The 12105-nt window shown below is 51.3% G+C and overlaps 2 protein-coding genes across 2 annotated transcripts in view; both read right to left on the reverse strand.

Annotated features, from left to right (window-relative positions):
* The window catches only part of LOC310889873 (uncharacterized protein), a 16801-nt gene extending 4993 nt beyond the window's left edge, over positions 1-11808 (reverse strand). The window contains exons 1-2 of the mRNA XM_083818075.1: positions 11713-11808; positions 8480-8669 (exon numbers count right to left, since the gene is read on the reverse strand). The gene's annotated coding sequence lies outside the window, so the exon portion shown is untranslated. The remainder of the gene's footprint in view (positions 1-8479; positions 8670-11712) is intronic.
* LOC310888984 (uncharacterized protein) lies at positions 1041-11927 on the reverse strand (the record flags this gene model as incomplete). Its single annotated transcript, XM_083815937.1, has 2 exons — positions 11799-11927; positions 1041-2204 (listed from the first exon to the last, which is right to left on the reverse strand). Exon 2 carries the CDS (start codon positions 2115-2117, stop codon positions 1041-1043), a length of 1077 nt encoding a protein of 358 aa, XP_083672063.1. The 5' UTR covers positions 2118-2204; positions 11799-11927.
* Positions 11928-12105: the final 178 nt, after the last annotated feature.

Raw genomic sequence — 12105 nt, forward strand, 5'->3', positions numbered from 1 at the left:
AAAGGAAAGGGAAAGGGAAAGGGAAAGGAAAGGAAAGGAAAGGAGGAAAGAGGGAAAGGGAAAGGGAAGGGAAAGGGAAAGGAAAGGGAAAGGGAAAGGGGAAAGGGAAAGGGAAAGGGAAAGGGAAAGGGAAAAGCAAGAGTTGAGTGGTGAACAGCCAGCATGGCTTCACTAAAGGTTTGCCTTGACTGACAAACCTGGTGGCCTTCTACAGGGGGCCTACAGCATTGGTGCGTAGGGGAAGAGCAACTGACATCATCTGCCTGGACTTGTGCAAAGCCTTTGGCACTGGCCTGCACCCATATCCTTGTCTCCAAGTTAGAGAGACAGGGATTTTGATGGATGGACCACTCGGTGGGTAAGGAATTGGCTGGATGTCCACACTCAAAGAGTTGTGGTCAATGGCTCAGTGTCTCGGGGGAGGCCAGTGAGGAGTGGTGTTCCTGAGGGGTCGCTCTAGGGACCGGTGCTGTTTAACATCTTTGTCGCTGACATGAGCAGTGGGATTGAGTGCCCCCTCAGCAAGCTTGCAGACACCAAGCTGGGTGGTGCTGTCAAGATGCTGAAGGGAAGGGATGCCATCCAGGAGAACTTTGAAAAGCCGGGAGGTGGGCTTGTGTGAATCTCCTGAGGTTCACAAGGCCAATGGAAAGCCCTGCACCTGAATTCGAGCAAACCAAAGCACAAATACAGGCTGGGCAGGGAATGGATTGAGAGCAGCCCTGAGCAGAGGCTTCTGGGGGTGCTGGTTGCTGAGAAGCTCGACATGAGCTGGCAACGTGTGCTTGCAGCTCAGAAAGCCACTCGTAGCCTGGGCTGCACCGACAGCATTGTGGCCAGCAGGGCGAGGGAGGGGATTGTTCCCCTCTGCTCTGCTCTCGGGAGACCCCACCTGGAGCATTAATCACCCATGACCAAAGGGACAGTGGGGGCCAGCAGGGCACGGGGACGGCAGCAGGAAAAGGGAGGGAAGGCAGCAGCATGCCCGGGGCTGTGCCAGCTCTGGTTTGGATCACACCGAGGCTTTTTCTGTTGTATATTCAATCTATTTTATTGTTCTTTATTTCACCACCTGCAGGAGCCCTGCTAGAGGCGCTGGGGGGGCGGCCTCTTGCAGGGCTGGGGAGAGTCTTGGGCACTGCTCGCCCGGGTGCGCTTCCTGGGGCGCCGGGACCCCGAGTCGAGCGGTGAGGAGCGGAGGGTCTGCGCCTGCAGGCCCGGGCAGAGGGACCTGCTGCTGCCTCCTGCCCCAGCTCTTCACGGGGCTCTTCCTGCTCCCTGGGGCTGTCTGCAGCTGGGACTTCGCCAGGACCCCCACGCTGGAGCATGCTGGATGTGCCGGGGATCTGGTCCGTGTCAGGGTCTGCAGAGCTGCTGGAGGGCGCGGGGCTGGTGCTGAAGGCTCCCTGCGCTGGAGCAGCGTGCCCAGAAGCAGCTGCAGGTCTGGCCTCCTGCGCCCTGGCAGGGCGGCTGCTCTCGAGGCCCAGCAGCCTCCGTGCGTCCTCGCTGCAGAGAGCCACGATGGTGCCGACGAGCCCGTCGATGAGCGGCACGGTGAGGGGCCCCAAGGCGGGCTGTGTGTGCTGAATGATGGCGTCCCTGTCCAGCCCCATCACACACAGGGAGTGCAGGAGGAAGCTCTCTGCAGCTCTCGCCTGCCACCAGCGTGTCCCATAGATGGCTGAGAGCTGGCGGCGAAGCCAGGGCAGCACAGGGTCGAGGATGTCCCTGCGCTCCCTGAACAGCACGGCCCAGTCCTCGGGCAGGAGGCCGCCCACAGCAGCGCGGGGATCGGGCTCCGCATCCCTCTCCTCGGCTGGCACAGAGGACGCAGCCGGCGCTGCAGGGCTGTGGGGGGCGGTGGCGCTGCCTGCCTGGAAGCCAACAGGTACGGGCACTGCGGGAGGGGAGACGATGCATTCCAGGTAGTCTTCGTCTCCCCGCACGGAAACCTTGATGGTCCTCATGCCCGTCCTGCAGAGTGGGCAGCTGGCCTTCAGTTTTGCCCAGCGCTGGATGCAGCCCAGGCAGAACCGGTGGTTACATGGTGTCGCGTAGGCCACGTCCTTTCGCCCCTCCCGGCACACGGGACACGTCCACGCCTCCTCCGTGGCCATGATCTTCTCGTTATGGTGCGCTGGGGAGAGCTGATGCTGATGAGCTGCTCCCCTGCACCGGCACTGCAGCAGCGGGTATCGCGCACGCTGCGAGGAAGAGAGAAGGTCACTGGCTGTGCCCCGGCCCCTCAGCAGGAACCCCCCCGGCCCCAGCCCCACGGCTGGGTGGTCCCACGTCCCCCGCGGGCCGCCCCGGGGCACGTGTCCCCACACAGCTCACCTGCGCTGCTGCAAGTGCTCCTCACAGGGCCCCGGCTGCCTGAGCCAGGCAGGGCCGGGGAAACACAGGCACTGCCTGCGGGGACGGGCACTGAGAACAGCTGCCGACGGCCCCACAGCACAGCTCCAACAAATCCTTGCTCGGCGCTCCAAGCCTCGCACAAACGCTCAGCGGGAGTCCAGGCACGAGCCAGGCTGGGGCGGGCTCTGCCTGCGCCCCAATATGAGCAGCGAGGGCCGTGAAGTCACAGTCCGTTGCTGGCTGACCTCAGAGCCCATGGCTCTGGGTGACCTCAGAGCCCATGGCTCTGGGTGACCCCCACAAACCAAAGCACGTGTCTGAGAGCATTGCCCGGACGTTTTGTGAACTCCAGCAGGCTTGCTGCCCTGACCACTTCACTGGGAGGCCTGGTTCAGTGGCCAAGCCCGTGTCAGTGAAAAATCTTGTCCTCACCTCCAGGCGGACCCTCCCCTGTCACAGCTCCATGCCATTCCCTCGAGTTTTGTCAGCGTCCCCAGAGAGCAGAGCTTAGCGCCGGGCCCTCCGCTCCCCTTGTGAGGAAGCTGCAGGCCGCCATCAGGCCTCTCCTCAGTCTCCTGCAGGCTGAACAAACGCAGGCACCTCAGCCGCTCCTCATCTGTCCTGCCCTCCAGACCCCTCACCACTTTGAAGCCCTCCTTTGGATGCTCTCTCTCGAAGAGTTTTATGGCCTTCTGATAGTGCCGTGCCCAAAAGTGCACACAGGACTCGAGCTGATGCTGAAAGAGCGCAGAGCAGAGCACAGCAATCCCTGCCCGCGACCGCCTAGCCATGCTGTGCTGGAGGCACCCCACGATGCCGTTGCCCCTCCTGCCTGCCAGGGCCCACAGCTGACTCACGTTCAACTTGCCGTCGACCAAAAGCCCCAGAGCCCTCTCTGCAGGGCTGCGCTCCAGCCTCTCCTCCCCCCAGACTGTCCGGACAGCCAGGGTTGCCCGTTGCCAGGTGCGCAATCCCTCACTCGCTCTCGCTGAACCTCATCTTGTTGGGGATTGCCCAGCTCTCTGGTTTGTCAGGATCTCTCTGCAAGGCCTTCCTCCCCTCCGTGGATTCAGACGCTCCTCCCAATTTAGCATCGTGCCTAAATGGACTCAAGACGCCCTCCAGTCCTACATGCAAGTCGCTTAGGACAACATTGAAGAGAACTGGCCCTAAAATGGAGGCCTGCGGAAGCCCCCTAGCGACTGGCCGCCAGCCCGATGCAACCCCATTTACGATAACCCTTGGAGCCCGACCCGTCAGCCACTTGTTCACCCATCGCATTATGCATTGCTCTAGCTGTGTGCCGCTCAATTTGTCCAGAGGGAGACAGTGAGAAACAGTATTGAAGCTGTGCTGAAATCCAAACAGGTGCCATCAGCTGGCTTCCCTTGGCCAACTAGACGGTTGACCACTTCCGAAAAGGAAATCAAGTGCGTTAAGCAGCACTTTCCCCTCGTGAACGCCTCCTGACTGAGTGCACCCTCAGCACGCTTGCAGACACCAAGCTGTGTGGTGCTGTCAACATGCTGGAGGGGAAGGATGCCCTGGGCTGCACTAACAGCAGCGTGGCCAGCAGGGGAAGGGCAGGCGAGGGCCATTGTCCCCCTGTGCTCTGCTCTCCCAAGGCCCCATGTGGAGCCCTGTGTTCAGCCCTGGCGCCCCCAGTATAAGATAGCGTGGACCTTTTGGATCGAGTCTGGAGGAGGCCACAGGGATGACGAGATAGCTGGGCCTTCTCTCCTATGAAGACAGGCTGAGGGAGTTGGGGTTGTTCAGCCTGGAGAAGAGAAGCCTCTGGGCAGACCTTATAGTTTAGGAAGAAATCTAGTGGGAAGTGTCTCTGCCCATGGTGGGGCGGGTGGTTGAATTAGGTAGGATTTAAGGTCCCTTCCAACCCAAGCCATTTTGGGATTCTATGACATGTCATCTCATTGGTAAGTGTGATCAAGATCCATTAGTTTAAACATTAAATTGAATATACTTTAAATTTTCTGCCTTCTCATAAAAGCCACTCTTCTGTGTTCACAAGAACTGAAATAATTTTAATTCCTACCTTGCTTTTTTAATTATTTTAAAATAGCATCAGCAAGGTCTGTGGGACACCAGAACACCCAAATAATTGCCATCTCCCCTGGGTGATTTGTACCACCCACGACATGAGTGTGATGTATTGGATATAAAATTTGAGGAAAGGTTTAGGTTAAGTGGTCGGACTTAAGTGTTTTTCCCCAATGTGTTAGAACTTCGTATTTTTAGAGATGCTGATATCTCCAAGAAAAGCAAACCCTTGGAGCTCAAGCAATTTCCCAGACAGCTTATGAGATCTTTGTCTCCAAAGAGCCTTTTTCCCCCCAAAAAAGAAAGCGTTGTTTGTGCCTTTTGCAAGGAATTGGCTTCTAGCCGATGAGCTGGTAAATCCAGAGGAGGATACGATCACCTGGGTTGGAAGCGACTGCAGAGATTTCTGCTTGAACCTCCTGCTCAAAGCAGGACCCAGTGTCTGATGGCTTTGTCCAGTGCCATCTTCAAGCCCTGCCATGGACGAGGCTGCACGCCTTTTCTGGGCAGTCTGTTGGGTCCCTGACCATCCCCTGAGTGAATGCATGCCTGCTGTCTGCCATCATCCCACCATGCCCTGCCGAGAAGAGCTTGGCTCTGTCTTGCTGCCCTCCTTGTAGGTGTGAAAAGGCTGCCATGGGGTTCCTCTGCAGACTGAACAAACATCTTTCCCTCAGCCCCTCCTCACTGAGCAAGGGCCCCAGCCCCTGAGCAGACTGGAGGCCACGCACGGAGCTTTCTTCCATTTGATGTCTTTCCTGCAGGGGGCCAAAACCTAGATGCAGCGTTGTAGATGTCCAACAAGAGCTGAACAGAGGGCTCAGCCCCCTGATCTGGTTTAGAAAATTCAGCCCATGGTAGTGTTGGGCATCTTTTGTGCCAGAAGACGCCTCTGGCTTACATTCAGTGTGCTGTCTGTCAGCACCTCTCTGTCCAGAATGAAGAGGAAATGCAAGACTCCATAAATTGCCTCCAACAGAAAAGGCTGAATAGGTAGTAAGTAGCAGCATTGAGTCGTTGGTTCTGTTCCCCTGTAAATTCCTCCCGGTGCAGCTAAACAGCTGCTGTTTGGCATCCTGTAGACAACTCCACCATCCACTTGCAGGCTGCCAGCAAATTTCTGTTCACAAAGCCTCCAGTAAGCCAGCGGAGTGCGGAACAGCTGTGTTGGCTGAGGCCTTTGGCTTCCTCTACCTGTTTCTCCTTCAATGACCAAGAGCTTGGTATGTCTGAAAAGTCGAGGAGCATCCTGAAGAGGATTCAAGAACTGTGCTGGTAGGAGGGGACAGGAGATTGTGGAGTCTACAAGGCTGATTTCTGCAGAGTTGAGGCCTCACTGCCTAATGCGCACGGGAGCCAGGAGCTGCATTCTTTGGAGTGGTGAAACATTGGCCAGTGGAACTTGTTGAGGTGAACAGAGACGAGCAAGTTTTAAAACTCAGTCTGAGTGCAGTGGAAGAGGGAAATCTCACAGGTGTTAAGATGCAGGCTTGCTATTTCTGCTCTGAATTTGTTTTAATTCCGTGTGGCTGCGAGCTGAAAATTGCTTGAAATGGAGACACTTAAGCATGCTTGTGGAATTGAATTTCAAGCGTTACAGATGCTGAAATGTACTGTAATCTCAGCTCAAAGCTGTTGGAAGGCTGCTGCTTCAATCTAAGCTCTACAATTACCTTAAAGGAGGCTCTAGCGAGGTGGGGATTGGTGTCCCCAAGCACCAAGTGATAAGACAAGAGGAAATGGCCTCAAGTTGTGCTGGGGGAGGTTTGGGTTGGCTATTAGGAAAAATTTCCTCACTGAAAGAGTTGAGAGGTATTGGAACAGGCAGCCCAGGGAAGTGGTTGAGTCACCACCCCAGAGGCATTCAAAAACCGTGTAGATGAGGTGGTTGGTGACATGGTTTAATGGTGGGCTTGGCAGTGCGAGGTGAAAGGGTGGACCAGATGATCTTAGAGGTCTTTCCCAACCCAAATGACTCTACGGTCCTATGACTGGAAGCAGGATCGCAGTGCTTGCACACAGCGTTTCTTTCCCTGGAATGCCCCACATCTCTTCACTTGGGAATACGTAGGTCAACCAAGTGTGTGCTATAACTCCTGTAAGAAGAAAATATTTCTGGAGTGATCTTATGCCTCTGGTAGCTCCTGCGAGGTATTTGCCTTCCAGCACTGTCCTCAGTCAAGGAGATGCTACTTCTGTTTTACCTTGTCTCCTGATCTGTAGTAATATATTAAAAGCAAAGTGGATAATGGGGCTTCTTGGATCCACATGCAGATCATGTGTGTTGCTCAACTTGCCTTACTTTCCCAGTAAAGCTGCATTGTGAAATTGCCCACCATCTGTTTCTAATGATATCACTAACAGAGTCTGTGAAGACATGATTGAAATTCTTCCTCCGTGGAGAGGAACCCATGATGGAGCAAAACACAAATTTTCTTGCGAGCATGTTGGACGTGCTTATGGTTTATCTTATTCCTATGTCTCAGAGAATTGCTCGTTCGGCTAACAATTCGACCTCCTTGAAAGCGTTTGTCCTGTCCGTCTCTCAATTGTTTGGCAATGCCTCCTGCTGGCCAGTGGGTGCCACTGTTTCTCTAGGTAAAGAACAGCTTGCTGCACATGCACTGTCAGTTTTAAGCGGCTCTGGCAAAGACGTGCATGCCTGATATAGCTTTGCATATTTAAGAAGAGATAAAAGTGTAGCTTCCACTCAAGTGAAAAATCTCATCTGCAGACAGGATTTCATATGTGAGTTCAGAAACTCTCACCAAGGAGGGCCGAGACGCTGAAGTTGCGTGACTCTGTTTACTTACGGCAATATTTAGCTGTGATGCTAGCTAAAGTACAAAATTTGAAATCATGGATAATTATGGACTCAGCCCGCTGCATATCACAACAGTGTCATGGTCAGATGTGTCTCAGTGAGACAACCTGAAAGCTCCGTGCTTTAATGTAGTCCATGTTCTTGCAGCAGGGACACCTTGACGAAGACTGCGTGACAGAGCTTTCCGTGTTTCACAACCAGAGCAGGGAGAGTATGTCGGAATTAATATCAGAGGTAAGAAATACACGTTGTTAATTTGTTGTAATTAAGCATACTAATACAGTAAGTAACCTTAGCGTGTTAACAGCCTCATGGTCCCTTACTCTCAGGCATGAGTTTTGCTGTGCTTTTCCAACCTACGGAATCCCCACAGACCTTCAGGATTTATCACTACAGCTCTGAAGCTCAAATTTGCCTTTTCTAATTCGTCCTTTCATTGTGTTCCCTAAGCCTTATTGTTATTTTCTACCGTGCTAATATCCTTACGAATTGCTGAAAGGCAAAATAGCCTCAACCTAAAAATGTCTGGGTGAACAACAGATGTCATGCACTGGCTTAACTCCTTGCTTTGAAATGTTCCGATAGGGAAGAGAAAATTATCAGTGCATCACTCCGCCAGGCTATAAAATAAGCGTGGGGGAATTGCTTTTCACAGACTTTTAAAGAAGTGACTCTGTTCCTGTCCCATTGGAATATAAATGACAAAAGCTGAGCTGACTACCTGTAGAGGAATTGTTAAAATGTGTTAGTGGTGATATTCTAAGCTGGTAGAACAGTCTTATAAAATGAGGTTGGGTCCGGCCTTAATGTGAATCTGAAAATTGTCCTTTGAATTTTTTTTTATTTTATTCTACTGTGTAGAATGAAGATTTGGGGTAAAATCTTTCCATATAACTGTAGCAGAAACAGACTTTTAAAATATGTATCCTACTTAAAATGGATAAATTTCGGAGTAAACACTGCTTTTTTTCAGTTACAGGAAATCTGAATAATCTACCTACAGGAGGAAATAGTCTGTCCAATTAAGTTTGTGGCATTTACAAAGTCCTTTACTGGAGGACTTCTACTGCCTTATAACTTATACAAGCTAATGGTATTATGCTGCAAACCTTGCAAGCATTTTACTTGCAGTCCTCATAGCAGTTGTGTTGCTGAAAATCACACCAAAAGTTGATTTAAAAAAAAAGTGAGTTTTGTTGAAATACTGGCCGCTCTGAATTAATAGGAGCAGTTGCTTACCACCAGCCGACTGATGCCCAGCCAGTCCCCAGTGCACATCAGCCTCCTCCGACCCTACTTCCTCTGGTTATATTGTTGAGCATGACGTCATATGATATGAACTGTCTTTTTGGTTCGTTTGTGTCTTCTGTCCTGGCTGTGCCCCTCCCTGCTTCTTGTTGCACTCCCAATCAACTTGCTGGCAGGCAGCCTGGAAAGAGGAAAGAACTTGACTCTGTGTAAGCACTACTCAGAAACAACTAAAGCATTGGTGTGTTATCCGCACTATTTCCATTACAAATCCAAACATAGTACCACATGAGCTACTATGGACAAAATTAAATCTATCACAACCAATCCAGCACATACAGGAACAATGGTGGTCTGTCAAACCTTCCTGCCCCTGAGGTGACCATGAGGGAAATGATTTAAAAAACTAGGTGATGAGGTGATTCCTGCACCTGTTTGAGCCTCTCGTATGGGTATAATAAGGGATTGTCCCCAGAATTAGTGATGACAGTGAAAGATAGGCTCCAATTAACTTTTCTAATTGATGCAGAAGCATAAATGTACATGGTTAATGAAGAACAGTATAGTGGAACTGCTCCATTAAAAAGATAACCATTATCCATTGTGGGAATTAATGGAAAGGTAACAATGCATCCTCAAGATAAGGCTGAATTGGAATTAGTTGATGGTCATGAGATACAATCCCTCTTGTTATTTGGGGAAAAAAATGAATATCCTTAGGATGGATGTTTTCCAAGGACAGTGATGGATAGTTTTGTTTGGGAATGGAAAATTGCTGTCCTGCAGGGATTTGACCTCATGGGTCATTCCCCAATACAACTGAATTTGTTACAAATGATTGAACTGCTGCCCAGCAGCAAAGAAACAAATACCCCACAGTAAAGGATTCCACTAGAGGCATGAAGGCAATGAATTAACAAAATATTTGGCGGAGAGGGGAACTGTTAAAAAAAATCCATTCCCCTTTTAATTCTCCAGTATGGCCTGTTACAAGTAATAAGGACATGGTAGCTTACAGTAAACTACAGAAAGTTGAATGCAGCTACTAAACCATTGACTGCCACAGTATCCAGTCTGTCTGACAAACCTAATCTGCTTAATACAGCAAGATTTAAACAATGGCTGTCGTTGGTGTTAGAGATATCTTTTGGTCACATTACCACGGCAGGAACAAGACAAATTTGCTTTTACTTTGGAAGTAATACAGCATATTTTTGCTCAATTACCCCAGAGGTTTAAGCACAGACCCACACCAGCCCATGCCCAATTGGCTAAGACATTAGAAGAAGTAAGGTTACCTGCTGAAATCACATTAATTCAGTATGTAGATACTGAGTGGGGGCAGTGATGAGCAGCAAACACAGGAAGGAATGGGCTTCCTCATAGACAGGCATGTGCCAGCAGTACTCATATCTGTTACCCACTCTCACAACTGTTTGCAATTGCAGGCAGTTGTGCTGATTGTTGTGCTAAGAAGCTACACATGAATGGCCAGGGGTATATTCCAAAAATAGAGTCCCTACTAATATCAACAAAATTCTCAAATTCACCTTTCCAACCGAATGACACAAGCACAACACTAGTACTACATAAAGTACGAATGAGAATTTTGAGTACAATGAGACCTGTACAGGCTGGAGAGCTGGGCAGGAAGTAACCAAATGAGGTTTAACAAGTGCAAGTGTAAAGTCCTGCACCTGGGAAGGAACAACCGCATGTATCAGTACAGGCTGGGGGATGACCTGCTGGAGAGGAGCTCTGCGGAGAAGGACTTGGGGGTCCTGGTGGGCGACAGGTTGGCCATGAGCCAGCAGTGTGCCCTGGTGGCCAAGAAGGCCCATGGGATCCTGGGGTGCATTAAAAGGAGCATGGCCAGTAGGTAAGGGGAGGTGATCCTCCCCCTCTACTCTGCCCTGGTCAGGCCTCACCTGGAGTACTGTGTCCAGTTCTGGGCTCCCTGGTACAAGAAAGACAGGGATCTCCTGGAAGGAGTCCAACGGAGGGCAACAGATGATACAGGGCCTGGAGCATCTTCTCTGTGAGGAAAGGCTGAGGGACCTGGGTCTGTTCAGCCTTGAGAGGACTGAGAGGGGATCTTACCAATGTTTACAAATATCTTAAGTGTGGGAAACAGTGGGATTTGGCCACCCTCTTTTCAGTGGTTTGTCGGGATAGGACAAGGGGCAATGGCCACAAAATGGAGCACAGGAAGTTCTGCACCAACCTGCGAAAGAACTTCTTCACGGTGAGGGTGATGGAGCACTGGAACAGGCTGCCCAGGGAGATTGTTGAGTCTCCTTCTCTGGAGATATTCAAGGCCCGTCTGAATGCCTACCTGGGCAACCTGCTCTAGTGAACCTGCTTTGGCAGGGGGGATTTGACCCGATGATCTCCTGAGGTCCCTTCCAACCCCTACAATTCTGTCACTCTGTGAGAAGAATAAGATCAGGCTACCACGCTAGCAAGTCTGTATCTGAGGTCTCAAACTGTACCTTCATCCTGATGTTGGTGATGCCCCTGGGGAGAGGTTACCAGCACCAACACCCAGGACCTTTTTTACCACTTTCAGTTCTTATTGCAGAGATATCTGACCCTGTTGTCCTTTAGTGGAAATCTGCTCTTTTTGCAGGGTGAGAACCTCTTTTGGTAGTTGTTCTGCTCTGACCTCACCTGACTTGGTCATCCTAGAGTTTCCCAGCACTCCTTGGGTGGCTTTGTCCTTCAGCAGTGGTACACATGGACCCAAGAACTCTTTTCTGTAGCCATAGGACTGGTTAGAAACACTTGGAATGGACCAGACCACCGTGATGACAGAGCATATTTTCATTTGAACTCCTTTGCAAGGAGTCTTTTAAGGCTGGAGGAATGGGCTGGCAGGAATCTCATGGAGTTGTGGAAAGTCCTGTACCTGGGGAATAAAACCCCCAGGCACCAGGACATGCTATGGGCACCCTGCTGGAGAGCAGCCTGGCAGAAAATGACCTGGGGGTCCTGGTGGACACCACACTGAACATAAGCCAGCAATGTGCCCATGCAGCAAGGAAGGCTGATGGTGTGCTGGGCTGCAATATGATGAGTGTTGCCAGCAGGCTGAGGAAGGTGATCCTTCCTCACTACTTAGCACTGGTGAAGCTGGAGAGCTGGGTCCTGTTTCGGGCTTCCATGTACAAGACAGACGTGAGTGTAGTGGAGAGAGTCCAACCAAGACGATCTCTGCTACTTACCTGAGGAAAGGCTGAGAGTGCCCAGACTGTTCAGCCTGGAGAAGAGGAAGATCAGGGAGATCTATCTCATCAATGCCTATAAATACCTGAATGGAGGGTGAAGTGAAGACAAGAGCCAGGCTCTTCTCAGTGGTGTCCAGGCACAGGTTGTCCAGAGAGGTGGAGGAGTCTCCTCTTTGGAGATCTCCAAAAGTCTCCTGAACACGGTGCCGGGCACCCCACCCTGCTCTGTGTGGCCGTGCTGGGGTGGCTGAAGCTGGTGGCCTCCTGAGGCGCCTCCAGCCTCAGCCTGGCAGGGGTTCTGCGAGACACACGGCCGTAACGTGCGCTGGGCTTCCTTTGGGAAATTCTGCTGAGAAACGGGAGTTAGTACTCGAAAACACGTGCTCGACC

The sequence above is a fragment of the Anser anser genome, assembly GCF_964211835.1.
Source record: "Anser anser genome assembly, chromosome: Z".
Classification (NCBI taxonomy): Eukaryota; Metazoa; Chordata; class Aves; order Anseriformes; family Anatidae; genus Anser; species Anser anser.